The 22,183-nt window shown below is 39.5% G+C and overlaps 1 protein-coding gene across 1 annotated transcript in view; it reads left to right on the forward strand.

Annotated features, from left to right (window-relative positions):
* Positions 1–22,183, forward strand: part of CDC73 (cell division cycle 73) — a 110,792-nt gene that overhangs the window by 83,430 nt on the left and 5,179 nt on the right. The window contains exons 11-15 of the mRNA XM_049769728.1: positions 752–809; positions 9,594–9,629; positions 9,945–10,032; positions 15,384–15,545; positions 17,572–17,672. Of these exons, the coding sequence (XP_049625685.1) occupies positions 752–809; positions 9,594–9,629; positions 9,945–10,032; positions 15,384–15,545; positions 17,572–17,672 (445 nt within the window). The remainder of the gene's footprint in view (positions 1–751; positions 810–9,593; positions 9,630–9,944; positions 10,033–15,383; positions 15,546–17,571; positions 17,673–22,183) is intronic.

Below are 22,183 nucleotides of genomic sequence, written 5' to 3' on the forward strand. Positions count from 1 at the left end.
AATTATTAAAGAAAGGTGAGTCTGGCTTGGTGTGTAGATTGAGACGATGAGGCAAGAAGCAAACAGACTCTGATTCTCTCCTGTCTGTCTTGGCTTATTTTTTGTGGCTACGATACCTGCTTTTATCCTCCTGGGAATGGAGATATGGAGTGTGGGTGATTTCACAACTTGTGGATTTATTTTACAAATCACTTTGAGATACACAGTTATAAAATGGTTGATGGTTACATTTTAATCCTACAATGCCCAACACTCATCCCTTTACCAATGTTTATACTTCCTGCTTCCTCTGTCCCTAGTTTCCTACTGTGCCACCCACCTGCCTCAGTGGCAGAAACTATTCTCTTTCCCCATGGGGGTTACTCCCCGTTTAGACACTATGGCTTGCTGCATTATTATTGAAGGGATATCATACATATCACTTTACTTCCTTTCAGCACCCAGTCCTGTCTAGAGTGATTATTTCCAACTCTCTTTGTTATAGTGCTCCCTTCTCTCCCCTAACTGCACCCCCTTGCTCTTAGTGGCAAACTTTCTACTATAATGCCTTCGAATCATTTGAATCATTTGAATTTATCTTCCACCAAAGATACTCCCTCATGCCCCATAGTGTAGAAAATAAGGAGACATTTTGTTTTTCCCCCTGTTGAGAAGTTGATGGGAGGAGAGCCTTGGATATTCTTTCTGTGTGGAGAGGGGAAATGTGTGCTGGGTGCGGTCCTGCCTCACATGCGTGCACTTTCTTTTAAAGGAGGGTGCGTCTGCCCGCAAGACTCAGACTCCTGCAGCTCAGCCAGTCCCAAGACCAGGTAAAAGCAGAAAACTTTGTTTTCTTGTTTTGCTAAAACATCACAGCAGTGAAGGCTTTCTGATAAATTTAATGCTTGAAAGGAATGAAATTTGTACTGAGATACATGGAAGGATTTTTTTTCTTTAACTTTTCTGTAATGCTGAGACAAATCTCCACATGTTATACTGTAAGCATCATTACTGAGTTTTTGTATTCTTAGTCTTGTTAGAGTTTAAAATGCAAAGCATGCCAAGGACGACAGAGAAACAGTCTAGGAAGTAATAAAATACTTTCTTTGCATGTGGTTATTTTGATCTTGATCCTGGTTTGATCCTCGGCACTGTATACTCCTGAGTACCACAAGGAGGGATCCCTAGGAACAAAACCAGAATTAAGTCCTGACTGAGCACTGCCAGGTGTGGTCCCAGACCAAGCCAAAACAAAAAATGTATGCTAATTATTGTTTTCTGCACAGCTTTGAAACAGATTTTGTGATATTACTTAACCTATAATACTGTTTTCCCCACTGTGGTACCAAGATCATTGATAAAATAGGTCATATAGGGGCCGGTGAGATAGAACTGGGTTTAAGGTACTAGCTTTATATGTCGCTTGCCCAGGTTTATTCCCACTACCACATAAAGTACCCCCATCACAGCTGGAGATGGGAATTGGGGGGAAGAGGGAAAGGAAGAAAGGGAAGAGAGAGCACTCAGGGTTCATTTATCAGTGCTGGGGGACCATATGAGGGTATCTGTTGCCAGGGATCAAACCCAGGCTAATGTTTGCAAGGCAAATACTCTATTTCTGTGCTGTATCAGTCCAGCCGCTGGGTTTACTTACCTTTAAGCTAATTGCAGTAATTGTTCAACTGCAGTAAGTCTCTGTTTTTTTTTACTTCTCTGTTTTTTACTCTGTTTTTACTTGGATTATGAGTGCATAATTCAAGAACCTTTGGACAGGTGGGGAGGTATAATTTAACAGAGTGGTCTTTTATATTTGGCATCATCTGTAAGGGTTTCATTATCTTTTCATTGATAGACTCTCATATAGGCTAATTCTAGAATTATGCTGACTATAAATATTAACTATTTCTGGAAGCACTTTAAACCCATCAGGTTGGAGGATTTGAAGGCAAATTAACTATATCTTAGATCTGTACATAGGAGCTTGACATGACTAGTATTTGCTTTTCTATTTCAGCTGACAGTAAATTTGTTTGAAACCTTTATCATTTTGTTTTGAGGAGTGCTCTTTCTGTATGAAATCTAGATCACATTGGATACACTTTATTGCAAGTGATAGCATTGTGGAACAATTTTAGTAGATAAACCAGTCCTTATGGGGGTACAAGGCGCAATTAGGTCCAGTACTGTTGGAATGCTGTCTGTGTACTCAGTGCCAAAAGATAAGAGGAATAGTTCTCAAGAAGAAAGAAAGGAAGGAGGTTGCAGACTGGGTTCTAGGATGGAGGCTAAGGTATAGAGGATTATTTGTTTGCCTTTGGGAGGAAGTCAGGAGGCAAGATGAGGTTGTGGGCTAGTTGAGAAAGTCACACATGGAGAGATATTAACAGTAGGATTTGCCTTGACCTACATTTGATCCCCAGCACCTTCCATTCCTGAGCACAGAGCCAAGAGGAAGCCCTAGCATATAGTTCAACATGGTCCCAAAATAAAACAAAAGTCATGTGTGAAAGTTAAGAAGAATCAGCACCTGAGAATTCTAATTTGGTTTTCTGATAAATGATTTAACATCACCATTCCACATGATTTTTCAAAATCATTGGTAAAGGATAGGAAGAAATGTTGAAAAACACACAAGCCAGGTCACTACTGAGAAAATGTAGTTAAGGAAACTTGATCTTAATGCCTGTTACTAAATTATCTTAAGAGAAGACATGAAGGGGCCGGAGAGATAGCATGGAGGTAAGGCGTTTGCCTTCCATTCAGAAGGACGGTGATTTAAATCCCGGCATCCCTTATGGTCCCCTGAACACTGCTGGGTGTGTCCCAAACCACCGTCCTCCCCCCAAAAAAAAGAGAAGACATGATGTAGGTCTCTTAATTTTTTTAATTTTTCAGTTACCAATTTTTTAGATTTTAAAATGGTTCTAACAAGGTAGAGACCTCCTAAGGGGACGAATCAAAGTTAATTTAAAATGACAATTATTTTGATGCATTTAGTACCCATTTGCAATAAGACCATATTTGTTTGTTATCTTTGTCTTGATTATAACACAATTGTCTTGATTATAGCACAATTTTATTTTGCTGTAGAAGTATGAAACATGTTTATTTGTCAGGTACTGTCCTGTATTGAAAGGATATTATGTTAATATTTGGCATGTTCACCCATTTTATTTAAAATTAGAGGCATGTAAGTACTCAGAACCTATGTTGTAGTGGATGTTATAGATGAGACTATAGATTTATACTGATATTTTGGGTTGTGGGGCCCACCTGTCAGTGCACAGGGCTTACTCCTAATCTTATGCTCAGAGGATCGCTCGGTAATGCGCAAGGATTCACATGTGTTAATAGGAAGAGAGTCCCACTCAACTGTGCAAGGCAAGCATCTTACCTTACATAAAATAGTTCATTAGCTTATTGTTTATTAAGGAGCTTGAAGTTTTAGAAAATAGAGAGCCAAACCATCTTTCCCCACTTTAGTCAGGGAATCCAAGGATGGAATTTTTAAAAAATGAGATTGTATATTAATTGTGCCAATTAAGTTTCTGGTAAATTTAATGCCTGATAGTCTTTACAGTTATTCCTGGTTTCTAAGCATTTCTTTAGGTGATTATATGTAAGAAGCACTAATTGGTGATTCTATTTTTTTAAGAAGTACAAATCTTTAGTAAGTCAAGACTTGGATCATAGCTATCATTTCCTTTTTATAACTGGATTAAATCTCTTGTACATGCCCACCCCTTTAAGGCATACAACTGCATACTGTACTACTCCTGCATTAATTATTAATGTCTCTTTCATAGGACTTTTGAAATGGGTTGGTGGTCTTGCTTATTTGCGTAGGACTCATATGTTTCTGTTGGAGAATTAACCCTCAGGGTTTTTAACTGGACTCCGCTCCCCTGCCCTCCCATCTTTTCTTTTTCTTATCTGGTTTTTGGGTCCCCTCCCCTCCCCTCCTCTCTTTTCTTTTTCTTATCTAGTTTTTGGGTCACACCTGGCAGTGCTCAGGGGTTACTCTTGGCTCTGTGCTCAGATTTTGCTCCTGGCAGGCAAGGGGGTGGGGGTGGGGGGGGATCGTATGGGATGCCGGGATTCCAACCACTGTCCATCCTGGGTCTGCCGTTTGCAAGCTAAACATCCTACTGCTGTGCTCTCTTCAGCCCCTTCTTTTTCTTTTTCTTTTTTTTTTTTTTAATTAAAAAAAAATCATCCAGTTTATAACAACTACTGGGTGGACCTCTTGTCCCTTTGGCTTAAGTCTGTGATAATGGCTTTCAAATTCATGTCCAGTTAAACATCTTCAATTACGATACATTAGCTTTCTGTTTAGAATTTGAATCTGTATCTCTCTTGAAACTGATTTAAATTTTTGCTTCCTAGTATTTTTTTGCAACATGTCTTCCTACACTACTGCTTTATTGCAAGTAAGTGCTGTCACCATCAACTTTATTCTTCGAAGCCAAAGACTAGAGCATAGAGGCTCCCCAAAAAGTTTTTCACACTTGCTTATTTCTCTGATTTATTATATCACTGAGTTTGTTTTGGATCCCCAACAAATAGACAATACAAGATAACACAAGTTGAGAGTAGAATATTGTCACTTGGTGACTGATGTTTTTGTTTGTTTGTTGTTGTTGTTTTTTGGTTTGTTTTTTTTTCTTTTTTTTTTTTAATTATGAGAACAAGGATGCAAAGAAAGAGGACAAGGTAAAGTTATAGTGGAAGGACAATCACCCATAACATAATTCTCAGAAGTCCCCTTGCTGATATCTTAACTTTGAAATTTCAGCCAAAGAACATTAAGATAAATAAGACAGAATCCATGTACAATTACTTTGTCCCTCAAGTCCCCAGATTGTAACACATTATATTTCTTAACAGTACACAAGGCAATCTAAAGCCATAAAACTTACGTAACTCCTTAAACATTACAGGCATAGTATTTTCTTACATTTCCATATACATGCATATTAGCTTAAGTTAACCTCAAATTTTAAGTGAGTTCTTTTTAAGGATTAGAGTCAAAGGAGCACAGTAAAAATGGTGTTAGAGTGGCAATTGTTGTTTGCATAGGCCCACCAAAATATGAGGGACATGGAAAGAAATAACCTTGGCCTAAGTACAAAGAGACCAGACCCCTGAAGTTTCCTGGCACAAGACCAACTCTAGGCTCCAGGCAAGCTAGATCGTCCAATCCAATACATTGTCTGTAGTGCCAACACACTTTTATTTTTCAAACAGTCTCTGTTGTTGGTATCATGTTTCTGTATTAAAGATCCTGGAATCTGCATATCTTACATATCTTACATTGTTTGTTTGTTGTTGTTGTTTTTTGGTTTTTGGGCCACACCCAGCGGTGCTCAGGGGTTACTCCTTTCTGTCTGCTCAGAAATAGCTCCTGGCAGGCACGGGGGACACTGGAATTCGAACCAACCACCCTAAATTAGGTCCTGATCGGCTGCTTGCAAGGCAAACAGTGCTGTGCTGTCTCTCTGGCCCCGAATGATGTTTTTCTAGCAGTTTATTGTTGCCTCATCTTTGCCTACACATTTTTTAGTAGTTCCCTTTGTTGGCTATTACTGAGGCAGAATTAAGGGGCCAGACAGCACTTTTAACTATTAGGCTCAATCTCCTTTGAGTTCCCGATCTAACTTCATTGTATTTCCTTTATAGAAGATGTGCCATAATCTTGTCTCTTTGTCTGTCTTAAAAGTTCAAGTTTTTTCATGGGACTTAAACACAGTCATGACTATTTCTAGAAAGCCCAACATATATTGGTTTCCCCTAGTTGTGGTTTCTGGTTCACTTACTGCCATGCTTCATTGTTTGTTTCCTGGAGTTTGCACAGTTGGTTCTGCCATGGTGCTGGGCTTCAGACAAATGGTGCTGGATTTGGAACTCTAAACTCTCTGACATAAGACAAGCATGCTTGTCCCAAGGCATCTCCCCCACGCTCTCAAATCTCTGATCTCTCCTGTTACACTTCCCTTTGTCTTTAACTTAAAGGCCTATGCATTTTACATTCAGTTCCATAACTACAGTAGTCTTTTGCTGTTGATATCTGTTTGCCCATGTTCCATCTCTTAACAAGCAGTTTGTGCACTTGTGCAATGCAAATTGACTCCTTGCAGTCCCCCACCTCGGTAACTGTGCCACTTACTTAGAGAGACTGTTATGTCCAAAGGGCAGTTTTCTGTCATTGTACATTCCTTTTGTTCTTTGAACTTGTGTGTATAGCAGATTTACTCGCGCTTCTTCTTTAATTTGTTTGTTTTGCCACAACTGGCGGCACTCTGGAATTACTCCTGGCTCTGCACTTAGAAATCCGCTCCTGGAAGGTTTGCGGGATTATATGTGATGCCGGGAATCGAACTCGGGTCTTTCTTGGATCTGCTGCATGCAAGGCAAATGTCTGGCCCCTGTGCTTCTTTGTTTATGAGTTGGCTCTTATTTTACTGAAAGCCTTTCATTCTGAAGGCTGGGATGACTTGTTTTATAGATCATTATAATAACCTCACAGTGTGCCTTGTACATAATCTCTGAATAAATATTTAAGATTTTCTTGTTTTGTTTTTGGGGGCACACCTGTCAGTTCTCAAGGGTAACTCTTGGGTCTCTCTCAGGGATTCCTCCTTGTAGTGCTCTGGATTCGTGGTGTGGTTAGGGGAGAATCTCGAAGGATGCTCTGGGTAGTACAGTTCTTTGCCTGCTTTGAGATAGGAGACAGGAGATGGGGATCTCCTGACAGCAGCTCTGTGGGTGCTGTTTCTGCCCAGAGCCTGTGGCCTTTTTCAGGAGGACATGCACCTCTCTTCCCCACTGTCCTGAGTAGCCTAGGAAATGGAGAGAGCTGCAGGTCTCCCCAAGGACTACTTCCTACCTATGGCCTCCTTGTATTGGCCGCCCCCATTGTTTGGCCTTAACTTGTTTATTTTGTAGTTCTTGTTTACTAAACCTCTAAACTTAGTTATGACCAAGTCTCTCACACATGCAAAAGCATGTATGCTACTGAGAAACTACATGTTGGCCTATATTTAAAATTTTGTTTTATATTGGGTCTGCTCGTGAACCTTGTTTAAATTTCTGGAATCAGTTGTGAGTTCTTACCAGCATTTCAAAGATGTCTTTTTATATTGTTTCCTTTATCATTTTCATAGTAACTTCTGTTTCCTATTTCATCATTTCTTTATTCTTCCAGCAAATAAGTAGATACTTATTGCAGTTTGTCATAGTGTAGAATAGAATTTACCTTTTTCCACTTGTCACTCCTTTTTACTTGAGAAATGCAACATGTGCTGGTGAGTGCTGCCAGAAACATTCTCAGGTTTATTAGTTGTTTAAAAATTAATATTTGTCTTACATATTAAGAAACTTTTTACTGTTTCCAATTTTTTAAGATGCCATATTGGGTTGCAATCCATGGTTTAAGTCATTAGATTCTAGACAATCAGTTAATGATGAGTCCTATTTCGGGAGGGGGTTGAGCCACACTCAAAAGCATTCAGGGATTACTCTTGACTCTGCTCAGAAATCACTCCTGGCAGGCTCAGGGACCCATATAGAATGCCAGTGATTGAATCTGGGTCGGCCTCCTGCAAAGCAAATGCCCTACGGGCTATGCTATTGCTCCAGCCCCATGCGTCTTTTTCTTTTTTCTTTTCTTTTCTTTTCTTTTCTTTTCTTTTCTTTTCTTTTTTCTTTTCTTTTCTTTTCTTTTCTTTTCTTTTCTTTTCTTTTCTCTTTTCTTTTTTTCTTTTCTTTTCTTTTCTTTTCTCTTTTTCTTTTCTTTCCTCCCCTCTCCTTCCCTCTCTTCCCCTCCCCTCTCTTCCCTTCCCCTTATCTCCTCCCCTCTTCTTCCCTCTCCCCTTTTCTCCTCTCCTTCCCTCTCCTTTCCTCCCTCCCCTCCCCTTGAGTCCTATTTCTAAAAGTGACTTCAACTTCCCTCCATATTATTTTTTCTCCATATAAAGATGAAAACAACTAATAAATATGTATGTGTGCCAGCTTATGTCTTTATTATATGTAGCTGGGAAAACAAACAGTGGAACTGAACTAAATTCTAAATAGCTATACAACAAAGTACATAGTATTAGTCAAATGTTGTGTTTGCTGCATTTCTTTTTCTGTAAACTGACACTAAACTCAAATTTTAAGTTTCATAAATTTGAACTTAGTCTTACCTTTATATTATTTCTGCACTTATTTTGCATACAAACTTTGGTGCCTGGCATTGAACTTCAGGTTTCTTTTAGTGAACCTTATTCTTTGCTACTGAGCTGTATCTAGCCCCAGCACTGAGGCTTTGAAGGAAATAAGTATATTCAAGCAGGGTACACAGAAGGCAGTCCAATTTCATCATATAGATCAGTGGTCCTCAAACTATGGCCCGCGGGCCACATATTGTATTTGTATCTGTTTTGTTTCTTCATTGCAAAATAAGATATATGCAGTGTGCATAAGAATTCGTTCATAAGTTTTGGTTTTTACTATAGTCAGATCCTCCAATGGTCTGAGGGACAGTGAACTGGCCCCCTTTTTAAAAAGTTTGAGGACCCCTGGTATAGATAAATACTGAAGAGACTTAAAATTATTGAATTTGATCTCTCTACAGATTCTTCTATGTAGCATAGCCTGTTATGCATACAAATAATGAAAAGTTACAGGTATTTATAGTACCTATTACATTCATAATTAGGTGGGCAATTTTCAAGTCACAGATTTTGTATGACTCATGCCCCATAATGTTCTATCAGCAGTAAAAAAAATTGGGGGGGGGGTCACACCCGGCAGTGCTCAGGGGTTACTCCTGGCTCCACACTCAGAAATCGCTCCTGGCAGGCAAGGGGGACCATATGGGATGCCGGGATTCGAACCAATGGCCTTCTTCATGAAAGGCAAACACCTCACCTCCATGCTATCTCTCCGGCCCCAGTAAAAAATGTTTTGTTTTGTTTTGTTTTTACATAGAGGGGGGAAAAAGTGAGGGGGGAAAAAGCCTTTATTCTTTCCAAATAATTCTATTCTCCCATTGTTAAATACTCTTTTTTTTAATTTTTATTTAATTTTTGCATGTATTACTATTGTGAGTAGTTAACTGAATGGTTAAAGTTGTTCTCTTTTGCTGGAATCTGGGTTTATGAGTGTAGACAGTGCTCAGTCAGAGCAATTTGTGCTCTCCCTTCTGCTTTTTGGGGGCTCCCAGGTAAGCTCTGGGTCCTAGGCATCTAGATTTGTGGTCCTTTTTTAGGGCCTGATTCAGACTATTTGAGCTATGTGAGATGCTGGGAGTCTAGGGGTCAAACCTAGTTGTGCTCAGTGGCTTGTAGGCCATCAGCTGCTCAGGGTGCAGCTACATGTCCATATATGTGCACCAGCATAGCAGCCTGCAACACAGCCATGACCGCCTTTCTCTGGGCTCATCACGTTTCCTACAAGTGTGTAGTTGAATAAGTATTTCAGTATTTTTGTGGAGCAGAGAACTAACATTCTTTGGGAGAACTATAATATTTCTTTAATAACTAGAAGTATGTGAATATAACTTTTAGGCCTTAAATCACCTGAGCATATGATGATTTTTATGACTCTGAAAATTTTCTTTTCTCTTATAGTTTCTCAAGCAAGACCTCCTCCAAATCAGAAGAAAGGTGAGATTATACATGGCTGTGAACTCATTTTATAAAGGGAAAATGAATAAGTGAGATATTTTTTAAAAAGAGGTTGATATGTATACATATACACACTTATTTATATATATACACACACACACACTTCTGCTTAATATATTTGCTTAGTGTCCATTCTTATGAGTCAGTACTGAGTCATGCTGATTATAAATATTTTGACTATTTCTTGGCTTAAGTGAGTTAAAATTAATTTCTTTTAATCTTTTATATGGGAAATAAGGTATAATTCCTTTAAATAGTAAAGTATCTTGATGCCTTGAAATTTTTGTTTTATAGGCTCTCGAACACCTATTATCATAATTCCTGCAGCTACCACCTCTTTAATAACCATGCTCAATGCAAAGGATCTGCTACAAGACCTTAAGTAAGTTTTTAGATGATTCCTTTCATATAGAGCATGTGGTAGCTTTAAGAACTAGACTGACTTATTCATATTCTTTAGAGAAAACAAGTTTACCATTTCTGTGCTCTAGACTATAGATATTTGAAGTAAATGTCTATAAAAGAATATATTTTTATATATGTCGATCCTCTAGTGATAGAGAAATTTTGGTTTCTTGAAGAAAGAAATTTTATTGTGTTACTTGTTTTCTTTTGAAAACACCTGACTGTGCTCAAGGCTTACTGTTGGTTCGGCATTTGGGGCTGACTGCTGGTGGACTGTGGGGCCTTAGGAAGTCTTGGGTTCCAACTTGGTTGTTTGGAGGTGACTTCTGGGGGAGCCTTAGAAGGTCCTGGGTTCCAACTGGGTTGACTTTTCCAAGAACCTTAACTTGTACTGTTTTAGTCCCATGTGTTACATATTAGTATGAATTGTTTCGATTTTCCTTTTTCTTTCTAATTTATCTGAGTATAAATTAAAATCAGATTAGATTTGAATGGCATTGCAATTGCCATCAGGTGACCAGATACCTTGTTTCCTTCCTTTAGATTAGCACCAGATTAAGATATCTAGAGTTTAGGCACTTCATTATACCATTTTCCCAAATAATACCTGTTGCAATTGCTTCTCTTCAAAAGGTTAGTTCAGCTTCTTTTGTGTCATTTCCCTGTATGGGAGGTAAAAAGCAACTCTAAAGAAGACATGGGTGTCTTCCTTATAGTGAGCATGCATTTCAAGGGTTTGTATTTTTATTTTGTTTTTGTTTATACCTTACAGTGCTCAGAGATCACTTTTGGCAGGCTCAGGGGGCTATATGTGGCTATTGGGGTTTGAACCTGATTAGCCTGTGAACAGGGTAAACTCCCTGCTTGCTGCACTGATGCTCAGCCTCTCAGGCACTTTGATTTTGTTTGGATTTTTTGGGTGGCCATATCCAGTGACACTCAGGTTACTTCTGGCTCTGCATTCAGGAATCACTCATGCTGGTGCCTGGGGGACCGTATGGGAACCCAACTCAGGTGTGTGCAAGGAAAATGCCCTGCCCACACTGTACCATCACTTTGAACTTAGGGTTATCATTTTATAAGGTACATTTAACTTCTTTTAGTACTCACTATTGCTCTGTTAAATACAGATAAACATTTATATTTTATTTTTCTTTTGTGGTAGTTTTGGGTCTTGCATTCTGGCATCCATTTTTTATTGTCTCATTGTAAGAAAAAGATATATATATATATATATATATATATTTTAATCTACAAGGTTTACAGCTGGATAGTAATGGGTATTAGGTGTTTGCAAAGGTAAAAGAAAAGATAGTAGGAAGAGGCATTGAGAAAACTGAAAAGATTAGCTGTATAGCTGAAATTCAGATTTTGTTTGTGTGAATTATCTTAGTGCTTTTACCTCTAATTTTAAATTTAGTTTTTCTATTATTGCTAGGGTGTGGGTAGGGATGTATAGTGGTCATAGGTGAACTTGGGGCCTAGCATTATTTCCCATGAAGGTGAATTGTACTTGCTATTGAGTTTAAGGTATTTGCCATATTTGGGTCAGATCATTGGGGGGGGGGGGGTTAGAGGAGGCTTCTCTCAATATCCAGGGGGAACTGAAAGAGTGACTTAGCTTAAGGCCCAGGATGCAGTTCTGCTTGGGCTACCCTAGTGGTGCTCAGGACCCACAAGGGCAGTGAGAGAGGGATGCACAGAGAGCATGGCCTTGAGCTCCTGTGTCACATTGGGCTATTTTATTTCTTCCCTTCAGGTTTTGGGCCGGACCTGTCTGTACCTCAGGATTTACTCCTTACTGTGCTAAGAGCACTCCTAGAGGGACTCTGGGGACCATATGGAGCTGCCAGTAAATAAGCCCTGGTTAGCCATGTGCAAGATAAGCACCATGCCCACTGTTTTTTCTTACCCCAGATGGAATGATATTTAAGGTCCCTTCTAATTTGGTACTTTTTGTGATTTGTGAATTTGATATTCAAAGTTGGTAAATGACAACCATTTACACCTTTTAAATATACCTCTAAATGGTTATTAAAAAATCCATAGGTTTTGAAATATTAATTTCTGTATATTTTGTTCTCAGTCTTTGTAGTACTTACCTGATTATAATTCCGATCTAAGATAATACATAAGCATTATTTTAGAATGGAGGGTAATTCAGTATCTGGAAATGATACAGTTAGTTTTCTTATCTTTCTTTATAGTATTACTACAGAGAACCCAGTCAAATACATTCTTCGGAGAGATCAGCTATGTTTTCCTTTAAGCCTACTCTCTCCACTGTTAACACCTCATTGTAGCTGACATCTCCCCTACAGTTGGAGTCAGCTGGAGACTTGGCTTTGTAATTAATGCATAATTGAAACCTCCTCCACACAATTATAGTATTGGCTGTAACCCATAGCTCATGTTGGCATAGATTCTATTCAGTTTCATGTAAAATTGAGTATTCTTTCATTTTCAGTCTCTAATTTGTAAAAATAAAATAGGACCCACGTTAACTTTTAATGCCTAAATAACAAAATTAAGCATGATCTGGGGAGAACTTTTAGTAGGTCTTTATCTGTAAAATAAAACGAGCAATTCTTCAGTTCCTGGCCATCATGACTGTATCATCCTAGGTTAGAGTTTTAAAGAGGGAGATTACTCTGAGTGCACTGATTTAGCAGAGGGTGTTCTGTAGCACATGAATAGGAAGAAAGGACTTGAGTTTATGTTTCTAAGAGCCACAGGCAATACAGTTATTCAGCCTTTTTTGACCACTACAGGAGTTTTCTTTCAGTCTTTACCTCCCCCATCACATATATTTTGAGAAGACAGATTATGCCTTACATGCGTATTGTGCAAGTTAATAAATTTGAGAAGATTTGTGGGTTTTTATAGAACAATTACCAACAGTGCATGTATATTTAAAATATATTTGGTGTTAGTATTTGATATATTTAAATCAGAGGTCTCAAACTCAATTTACCTGGGGACCGCAGGAGGCAAAGTCGGGGTGATCCTTGAGTGCAAAGTCAGTAGTAAGCCTTGAACATTGGGGGGGGCGGTGATCCAAACAACTAAAACAAAACAAAACAAAAAAAGATTCCTCTAGGGCAGGGCCACAAAATGTTGTATGGAGGGCTGCAAACGGCCCACGGGCTGCGAATTTGAGACCCCTTATTTAAATGATCTTGATTAATAAAATAAATTCATAAGAAAGTGATTATCCGAGATTTTTTTAAGTTAGCATGGAAAAACTTAACTTCAGTATCATGTGAAATAAATTTGAGAATAATTATCTCAAAAGTGGAGTTCTGAATTACCACAATCACCATGCACTAGAAACTTAAATGACTACAAAATCAGAATCTTTGTGATAAATATACAGTAAATGATATTTGTCATTTTTATTTTATTTTATTTATTTTATTTTAAGTTATGTTATGTTTGTTATGTTGTGTTGTGTTGTGATGTGATGCGATGCGATGCGATGCGATGCGATGCTATGCTATGCTATGCTATGCTATGCTATGCTATGTTATGTTATGTTATGTTATGTTATGTTATGTTATGTTATGTTATGTTATGTTATGTTATGTTCACACCCGCCAGCGCTCAGGGGTTACTCCTGGCTCTACGCTCAGAAATTGCCCCTGGCAGACTCGGGACCATATGGGATGCCAGGATTCGAACCACTGACCTTCTGCATGCAAGGCAAATGTTCCACCTCCATGCCATCTCCCCAGCCCCATATTTATCATTTTAAAAATGTATAACCAACCAAGCACAGCTTATATTTTTTTTCTTCTAAATCTCAGAACCAAAGTGAAACTCAGTTCTGCTTCAAGTTAGTTTGAGGGACCAAACCATAGCTCATAAAATATATGAACAGGGGCCTGAGCGATAGCACAGCAGTAGGGCGTTTGCCTTGCACACAGCTGCCCAGGATGGACCTGGGTTTGATCCTCAGTGTCCCATATGGTCCCCCAAGCCAGAAACATTTTATGAGCACATAGCCAGGAGTAACCCCTGAGCATCAAAGGGGGTGGCCCAACCTACCCCAAATAAAAATATAAAAATATATAAATAAACTATATATTAGATGTATATTTAGTTCAGAAATGAAAATGTGTCTTAAAATACTTCGTGAAAACTAACATATCTATAGTTGGCAACTGTTCTGCAAGATAGCTATGTTTTGTCTGTTTGTTTGTTTGGGGCCCACACCAGCCCCAAACATACCAGTGTTCTGCACTCAGGAATCACGCCTGGAGGAGGGTATAGGGATCATATGGGATGCTAGGGATTAAATCTAGGTCTTTTGCATGCAAGTCAAATCTGTACCTGCTGCACTACACTCCAGCTCCAGCCAAGCTTTTGTTTTGTTTTGTTTTTGGGCCACACCCAGTGACACTCAGGGTTTGCTCTTGACTTGGGGGACCTTAAGGGATGCTGAGGGATGGAACTGCGGTTAGTACTAGGTTAGCACATGCAAGGCAGATACCCTACCATTTGCACCACCGCTCCGGCCCCCAGCTAAGTTATTTTTGAGTGTATCTGTTTATGGTACACTAGAAGATGGAGTAGCATTGGGTTGGTAAGTTACTAAATTACAAATAGTATTTACCTGTGCTAATAGAATTTACATCAAAATTTGTGGAGTAATGTTGATATAATGTGTTTTTCTACTGTTGATACATGAGAGCAGGCATGAATTTTTGGCTGCTCCTGGACTGCTAAGCTGTCTGTTCTGGAAAAGCCCCTTATCTTCTGCCTAGTTATGTGGTTTCAGAAACCACATCATTTTCATTTCAAATGAGGGACCTTTTGGCTCATAAAGTTTCCTCTTGTAGCATATGAGAAATGAAGGACTAGTGCCATCTTTAATGTAACTTTAGAGACTACTAAGTACTGGAATGAATGAAAGTTGTACCTATAAAGAAAGGCCCCTATATTCTTTCTCTGATCTGTATATAGAACTGGTTTATATTTTTCCTTTTTGATGTTGGCTTTAGGCCCAGAGATTGCAAGTAGAGGTGTTATGCTGTGTTTCTTGCCTACACTGCCCCTAGATCAGTTCTCAGCACCACTGGGCAGAGTCCTGGTGGTCCCCTGCAGTACAGGCCTTAGAGCAACCCTGCACCCTTGGGCATGAGCTGCTGGCCTACTGCCCGAGTGTCTCTAAGAATGGCCCTGGGCCCCTGAGCATCACTTCGGAAATCTGCCATCCCACACCCACAAGTAGGCTTTGATTTGGAACTATCAATATTTTAAAATCATGTCAAAGTAGATTTTCCACATGCATCACCTTGAATACCTTTACTCTTACCTTATTCAAAGGTTTGTCCCGTCGGATGAGAAGAAGAAACAAGGCTGCCAGCGTGAGAATGAGACTCTGATCCAAAGAAGGAAAGACCAGATGCAGCCTGGGGGCACTGCTCTGAGCGTCACGGTACCCTACCGAGTGGTGGACCAGCCGCTCAAGCTCATGCCCCAGGACTGGTAAGTGCCTGTGGGCTCAGCGGATGCCCCATGGTGCCACTGGCTTCTGCCTTTGCTTCAGTCTTGTCTCCATCTTTCTTTGCTGCTTTTTCCTCTATAGAAGCCTGTTCTCTCTCGATCACATTTCCCCTGTTTCTACTCACATCTTTCTAAATACGTTTCTGTCAATAAAAACAACCTTGCTTCATTGAAAGGAAAGAAAAAAAATTTTATCTTGCTTTCTAAGTAGAGTATTTGCTGGAAGCCTGAATTGATATCTAAGTTGGTCATCCATGAAACTAATTTTAACCTGAATGATTTTAAATTTTGGATATTTTAATGATTTTATTTATAAGAAATACTTTAATTTGGGGAATATAAAGGAGTACAATTTATAGAGTAAAACTTTAATGTATAAACATCTTCAATTTTAAGAAGAGCTATGTGCTCCTGGTTTCGGAGACCCCGTTTATAGCCAGCAAAAATGGCTTCAGACCACAGCCTTCCAGCCATTTCTGTCTTTTAATTAGTCCAGGCATAATTATTTTATACCCAAAGTACAGTGCAAGGGTCTCACACACCTCAATGTTTTTTTCTTAATGCCTGTATCCCATAAAGGGGGAAATGGTTTTTAAGTGTTTATTTTAGCATTTAAGAGTTTTCAGTGTGGTAAATGTTAAGTTTGTGTTTTTCATTATTAAGCTGTTTGCTTTTATTTGGAAGTAGCTCTGGTTTTATGTTTTGATGGTCTTGCATCTAAAGCAATGATTTTCAAAGTATGGTCCTTCCGTGAACTTCTGGATATCTTCAGTGAGAATGAATTGTCAATTGTAAAGGTCAATAGAATTTATAGCACTGAGAAAACTTCATATTCTTTAATAGTACATACATAGGAAAAAGGTTTATGATACAAATAAAATAAATAATAATTTATTTTTCTCCCCATAACCCTTTTTCTTTGGCCTACTTCATAGCCTCTTCCTCCCTCTCTTTCAGTATTAGTTTGAACTTTACTCATCAATAAAATCGGGATTATAATCATACTTATCAAATTGGATTGCTTTGAGGATTAACGGTATAAGTAAGGTATAAAATGAACAATATTGACATGCAGTTTACTGCTTGTAGTAAATCTTATTCATAATACTTACTAGAATTTGTTCCCTGTCTTTAGTTTATGGCAGTTGTAACTTGAAAATTTTTATAAACAAGGAAATATAAAGAATCTAGGAGATTTTTGTTGTTGTTTTTTGGGTCACACCCATTTGATGCTCAGGGGTTACTCCTGGCTAAGTGCTCAGAAATCGCCCCTGGCTTGGGGGGACCATATGGGACGCCGGGGGATCGAACCGCGGTCCTTCTTTGACTAGCAAAAACATTGTTTTAAAGCAACATGGTTTTCCAACCTTTCAGCTACATTCTCCTAAAATCTCCTAGATACAGGGCCGGCAGACACCTTACCTCTAGCGCCACCTCTCCAGCCCCGAATCTAGGAGATTTTAGGAGAATGTAGCTGGAAGGTTGGAAAAACATGTTGCTTTAAAACAATGTTTTTAGATTGACTAGAATCACACCAAACAATAGGAAATCAAAAAAATTTGTTTTGTACTCAGATTACTTTCCATATGTTAGAATAACTTAAAAATAAGATCTAAGGCTCATAATAAGTATAAGTATCTATTCATTAACTAATATTTCATTAAAATAAGTTATTTCCTTTTAAAATGTGCCTTTTATTAGATCAACTACTATTATTGCATTGGAAAAGTAGGCCTTCGCTCTCAAAATTAAAGGTCAGAGAAAAGATTGCCTATATATGTTGTATATATAATTATGCTTAAAAATTAAGGTTCACATAAGAAGAAAAAAATGAGGTGCACAAACTAGGCTGTTAGGGAGCATCAAAGCTTTCCTGGTCTCTGAGAGTGATGCTCTAAGGTTGTGCTTGTGTAAATGTGATCTCATAGCAGTGAGGATCATATGAACTTTAAGGATTACTGTCGCTAACTTGAGTTATTCTCTCTCTGCTTTTTCCTCTTTCCTACAGGGATCGGGTTGTAGCAGTTTTTGTGCAAGGTCCGGCATGGCAGTTCAAAGGTTGGCCATGGCTTTTGCCTGATGGATCACCAGTAGACATTTTTGCTAAAAGTAAGATTTTTTATTTAATTTGGAGTTGGTGCTGGGATGGGGTTTGGAGACAGGGACTGCTCCTGCTCCCAGCATTGCTTTTGCTTAGTGGTACTAGGGACTGTCACGGAGGGAGGGAAGCTCGGGGCCCAGGTTAGGGTAGGGCAGTGTCACAATAAAGAGTGTGGAAAACTACAAGTAAGCCCCTGAGTAAAAGGCCTGTGCTCAGCCCTTTTGGTTGTCCGTCCCCTTTGTCCTCTCTGTATTTAATATAGAAATATTGTTGTTATATAAAGTTACTTATGATTGCTTAAATGATGTGTATGTCAAGTTAAGAATTTCTGTTAAATAACTATTTAAATTTTTAGATATCCTTAAAATTAGAGGCTTTTTTGAAGAACGTTAATGTTTCTTTGTACTCAGATCTAAAACTGAATATCCTCTTTCCACCTCTTTCTTGGATTGCCGAAGATCAATAATGTTGCCTATCCATGTATTTTTATTAAAATTGATTGTCAGTTTTTAACTGGTTAGACATTTTTAATAAATGTATATTTATATTGTACATTATATATATTGAACTTTACATGCAGTGTGACTTGTCTGGAATGGATGAAGCATGAATGGCCTTTCCTTCCTTCCTTCCTTCCTTCCTTCCTTCCTTCCTTCCTTCCTTCCTTCCTTCCTTCCTTCCTTCCTTCCTTCCTTCCTTCCTTCCTTCCTTCCTTCCTTCCTCCCTCCCTCCCTCCCTCCCTCCCTCCCTCCCCTCCCTCCCTCCCTCCCTCCCTCCCTCCCCCTCCTTCCTTCCTTCCTTCCTTCCTTTTGATTTTTGGGTCAACCTGGCACCGCTCTATGCTCAGAAATTGCCCTGGCGGTCTCCAGGGACCATATGGGATGCTGGGATTCGAACCACCATCCTTCTACATGCAAGGCAAACTCCCTGCCTCTGTGCTCTCTCTCCGGCCTGCCTTTTCTTTTTATTAAGCACTCTCAGAGAACGTTTCTCAGTTTTGAGAATAGTGTTTTCTTTTCCCTGTTACTTTTTTGTTTGTTTGTTTTTGGTTTTTGGGCCAGACCCGGTGACGGTCAGGGGTTACTCCTGGCTATGTGCTCAGAAACCACTCCTGGCTTGGGGGACTATATAGGATGCTGGGGGATGGAACCACAGTCCATCCTAGGTTAGCACTTGCTAGGCAGATGCTTTACTGCTAGCACCACCGCTCAGCTCCTTCCAATTACTTTTTAAGTCTGTTTTATTTTTGCCAAAGCACTGACTGTTGCTTGAGCATTTTTATTTGTTTCCACTTTTAATTTTATTTATATTTGTTTTTATTTTGTGTCACTCCTGGCAGTATTCAGAGTCTACTTCTGGCTCTGCATTCAGGGATAAGTCCTGGCAGACTCAGGGAACCATCTGGGGTGGCTGCATGCAAGGCCAGCACCCTTCCTGCTGTAATGTCTTCATCTTTCCAGCTTGTTGTTTGTTTGTTTTTGTCATACCCAGTGCTCTGGTTACTCCTGGCTCTCCACTTAGGAATCACTCCTAGTGATTCTCAGAGGACTATGTGGAATGCTAGGGATCGAACCTAAGGTCACCTGCATGTAGGGCAAGTGCCTTACCCACTGTACTATTGCTCCAACTCCCGTTGTTTGTTTTTAAATCTTAGCCATTAGTCTTCATTCTCTAGATTCAAGTTCTGTAATTGGATAGCCTTATTAATTTGTCTCTATCATTAGCCTGACCTAGGGAGGGAAAACTGTTCAGTAGATAATTTGTTAAATGAATAAACTATCATTATCGTGACTTTTATTGCCATATATTCATGTTCTCAAAATAGGTGAGTTAGGTGAGTGTTTCCCAGGTGGGAGGAGTATGTGACTATGAGGTGCCCACTGGAACAATACTGTGGCCAGTGGTAGCCTCTTGCAACTGAGAACATTTTTACTATTTGTGTAAAGGTAGACTTTACACAAACTTTAGACTTTAAAGAGTACTGAGTTAAAGTTGTTTTATTTTTCTTCTGAAATGGGTTGATAGTGTGGGAACTCTGATTAGATTGTTTATTTGCTAGTAACATTTCAATTTCTATTTATTGAGTACAAAATATAGTAAAAAAACAAATAAAAGCTGTCTCAAATGGTTTTTATTAGAAATAACTTTTGTTTGATTTTTTTTTTTTTTGCGGGGGGGCACACCCGGCAGTGCTCAGGGGTTACTACTCCTGTCTGTCTGCTCAGAAATAGCTCCTGGCAGGCACGGGGGACATATGGGACACCGGGATTCGAACCAACCACCTTTGGTCCTGGATCTGCTGCTTGCAAGGCAAACGCCGCTGTGCTATCTCTCCGGGCCCAAATGATAACTTTTGTGCCAGACAGATAGCACAGTGTAGGGTGTTTACCTCGTACACAGATGATTCAGGACTGTCAGTGGTTTGAATCCTGGCATCTCTTAGGATCCCTGTGCCTGCCAGGACCGATTTCTAAGCACAGAGCCAGGAGTAACCTCTGAGAGCCACTGGGAGTGACCCAATACTCCCCCCAAAAAAGAAATGATAACTTTTTGTAACTATGAATATGAACTTGCTACTGTAGTGCTTTTTTTTTTAACTGCCTTAGTGTGTGTCAGTTATATCTCATTCTTCAGGTTAACAACTGCCTTAATTTGAAAGTTTCTATCATTTGTTCTGCCTTCCTGCTTTCCCTGACTAAAGGAACATTTTTGTGCCTGAGATAAGACCAGGACCTGAGCTCGCCTCGTGCATGGGCTGTGCCATGTTGAGGACTCTGCTCCATTTCTGGCCATACTTAGCCTAAATGTTTGCATTTTCCCCCTTTAGTAAATTTTTGTTCAACTTTGGTTTATATATTTATTTGGGATTTTTTGGGGCCATACCTGGCTGGCGCTCAAGGGTTACTTTTGGCTCTGCACTCAGAAATCACTCCTGTCAGGCTCTGGGGACCTGGGATCCTGGGAAATGAACCTGGGTTCATTGCCATCTGCAAGGCAACTGCCCTGCTGCTGTGCTATCATGTACAACTTTTATTATGGGTTTTAATGTTACTTTAATTATGAGTTAACACACATGTATAGAAAATGAGAATTTTAATTTAAAAGTCACTGAAGGTGAATTGTTATGCTTTTATCTACTTTCTAGCCTTATTAAATAGATTGTGATATAAGTATGATTATATTTTCTTCAATGTAAGTACTCTAAATATTAAGAAGATGGCATTCTTTTCATTGGTATTCAGATTGTGGGCTTAGGAAATTTCGATAAGAACTTGAGACCTATAGCCATTATCAAATGGTTTTCATGAATTATTCTTTCTCTTTAACTTCTTATTTTCTGTCAGAATTTAAAATAAAAGCTCTCTTGATCCTTCCATCTTTGAACAAAAACTAGAACTTTCCCCGACATCACCTTTTAGCTCCTTTGTTTATAGCTGAGATTTTGAACAGAATTTCTCTATAGACCACTCTGTTTAATTATCTACCCTCCACCAACTTTCCTTGCTCTCCATATTATTCCACCAAACCTGCCATTAATTCAAACATTGAATATTGAATGTCTGATTAGAATCTGACTCACGCGACTCATTTCTATCCTTTTTATAATGGTCCCTCCCTCCCTCCCTCCCTCCCTCCCTCCCTCCCTCCCTCCCTCCCTCCCTCCCTCCCTCCCTCCCTCCCTCCCTTCCTTCCTTCCTTCCTTCCTTCCTTCCTTCCTTCCTTCCTTCCTTCCTTCCTTCCTTCCTTCCTGTTCATTCGTTCTCTTTTTGTTCGTTCACTCTCCTTTCTTTCTGTTCATTAGTTCTTTTTCTCTTTCCTTTCTTTTTGTTCGTTCTCTTTCTTTCTCCTTTCTTTCTCTTTCTTTTTGTTTGTTCTTTCTCTTTCCTTTCTTTCTGTTCTTTGTTTCTCTTTCCTTCCTTCCTTCCTTCCTTCCTTCCTTCCTTCCTTCCTTCCTTCCTTCCTTCCTTCCTTCCTTCCTTCCTTCCTTCCTTCCGTCCGTCCTTCCTTCCCTCCCTCCCTCCCTCCCTCCCTCCCTCCCTCCCTCCCTCCCCTCCCTCCCTCCCTCCCTCCCTCCCTCTCCTCTTTTTTTCTTTTTTCTTTTTTTCTGGTTTTTGGATCACACCTGATGAGCCTCAGGGTTTAGTCCTGGCTCTGTGCTCAGGAATCGATCCTGGCAGGCTTGGGACCACATGGAATGCCAGGAATCTAATCACTGTTTGTCCTGGGTTGGACACGTGCAAGGCAAACAACCTACCACTGTGCTAACTCTCTGGCTCCCATAATGGTCCTTTTCTAAGGGTTCTTGAAATCTTTGGCTATATTTTCCTAGTTTCCACCTACAGTGTTCCCATTTCTATTCTTAATTATAAATGCTCTCAAAGAGATCTCATAGTTTTTTCATTGCCATCTACATTGCCTTATTCTGCAAGACTTGAAACCTGATAACCTTGACCTATGAGTGTCACTGATGTTCACCCAACCTCTCTGAGCTTCTGTTCCTGCATCAAATGCCACAAGT

Source organism: Suncus etruscus, chromosome 3 (assembly GCF_024139225.1).
Source record: "Suncus etruscus isolate mSunEtr1 chromosome 3, mSunEtr1.pri.cur, whole genome shotgun sequence".
Lineage (NCBI taxonomy): Eukaryota > Metazoa > Chordata > Mammalia > Eulipotyphla > Soricidae > Suncus > Suncus etruscus.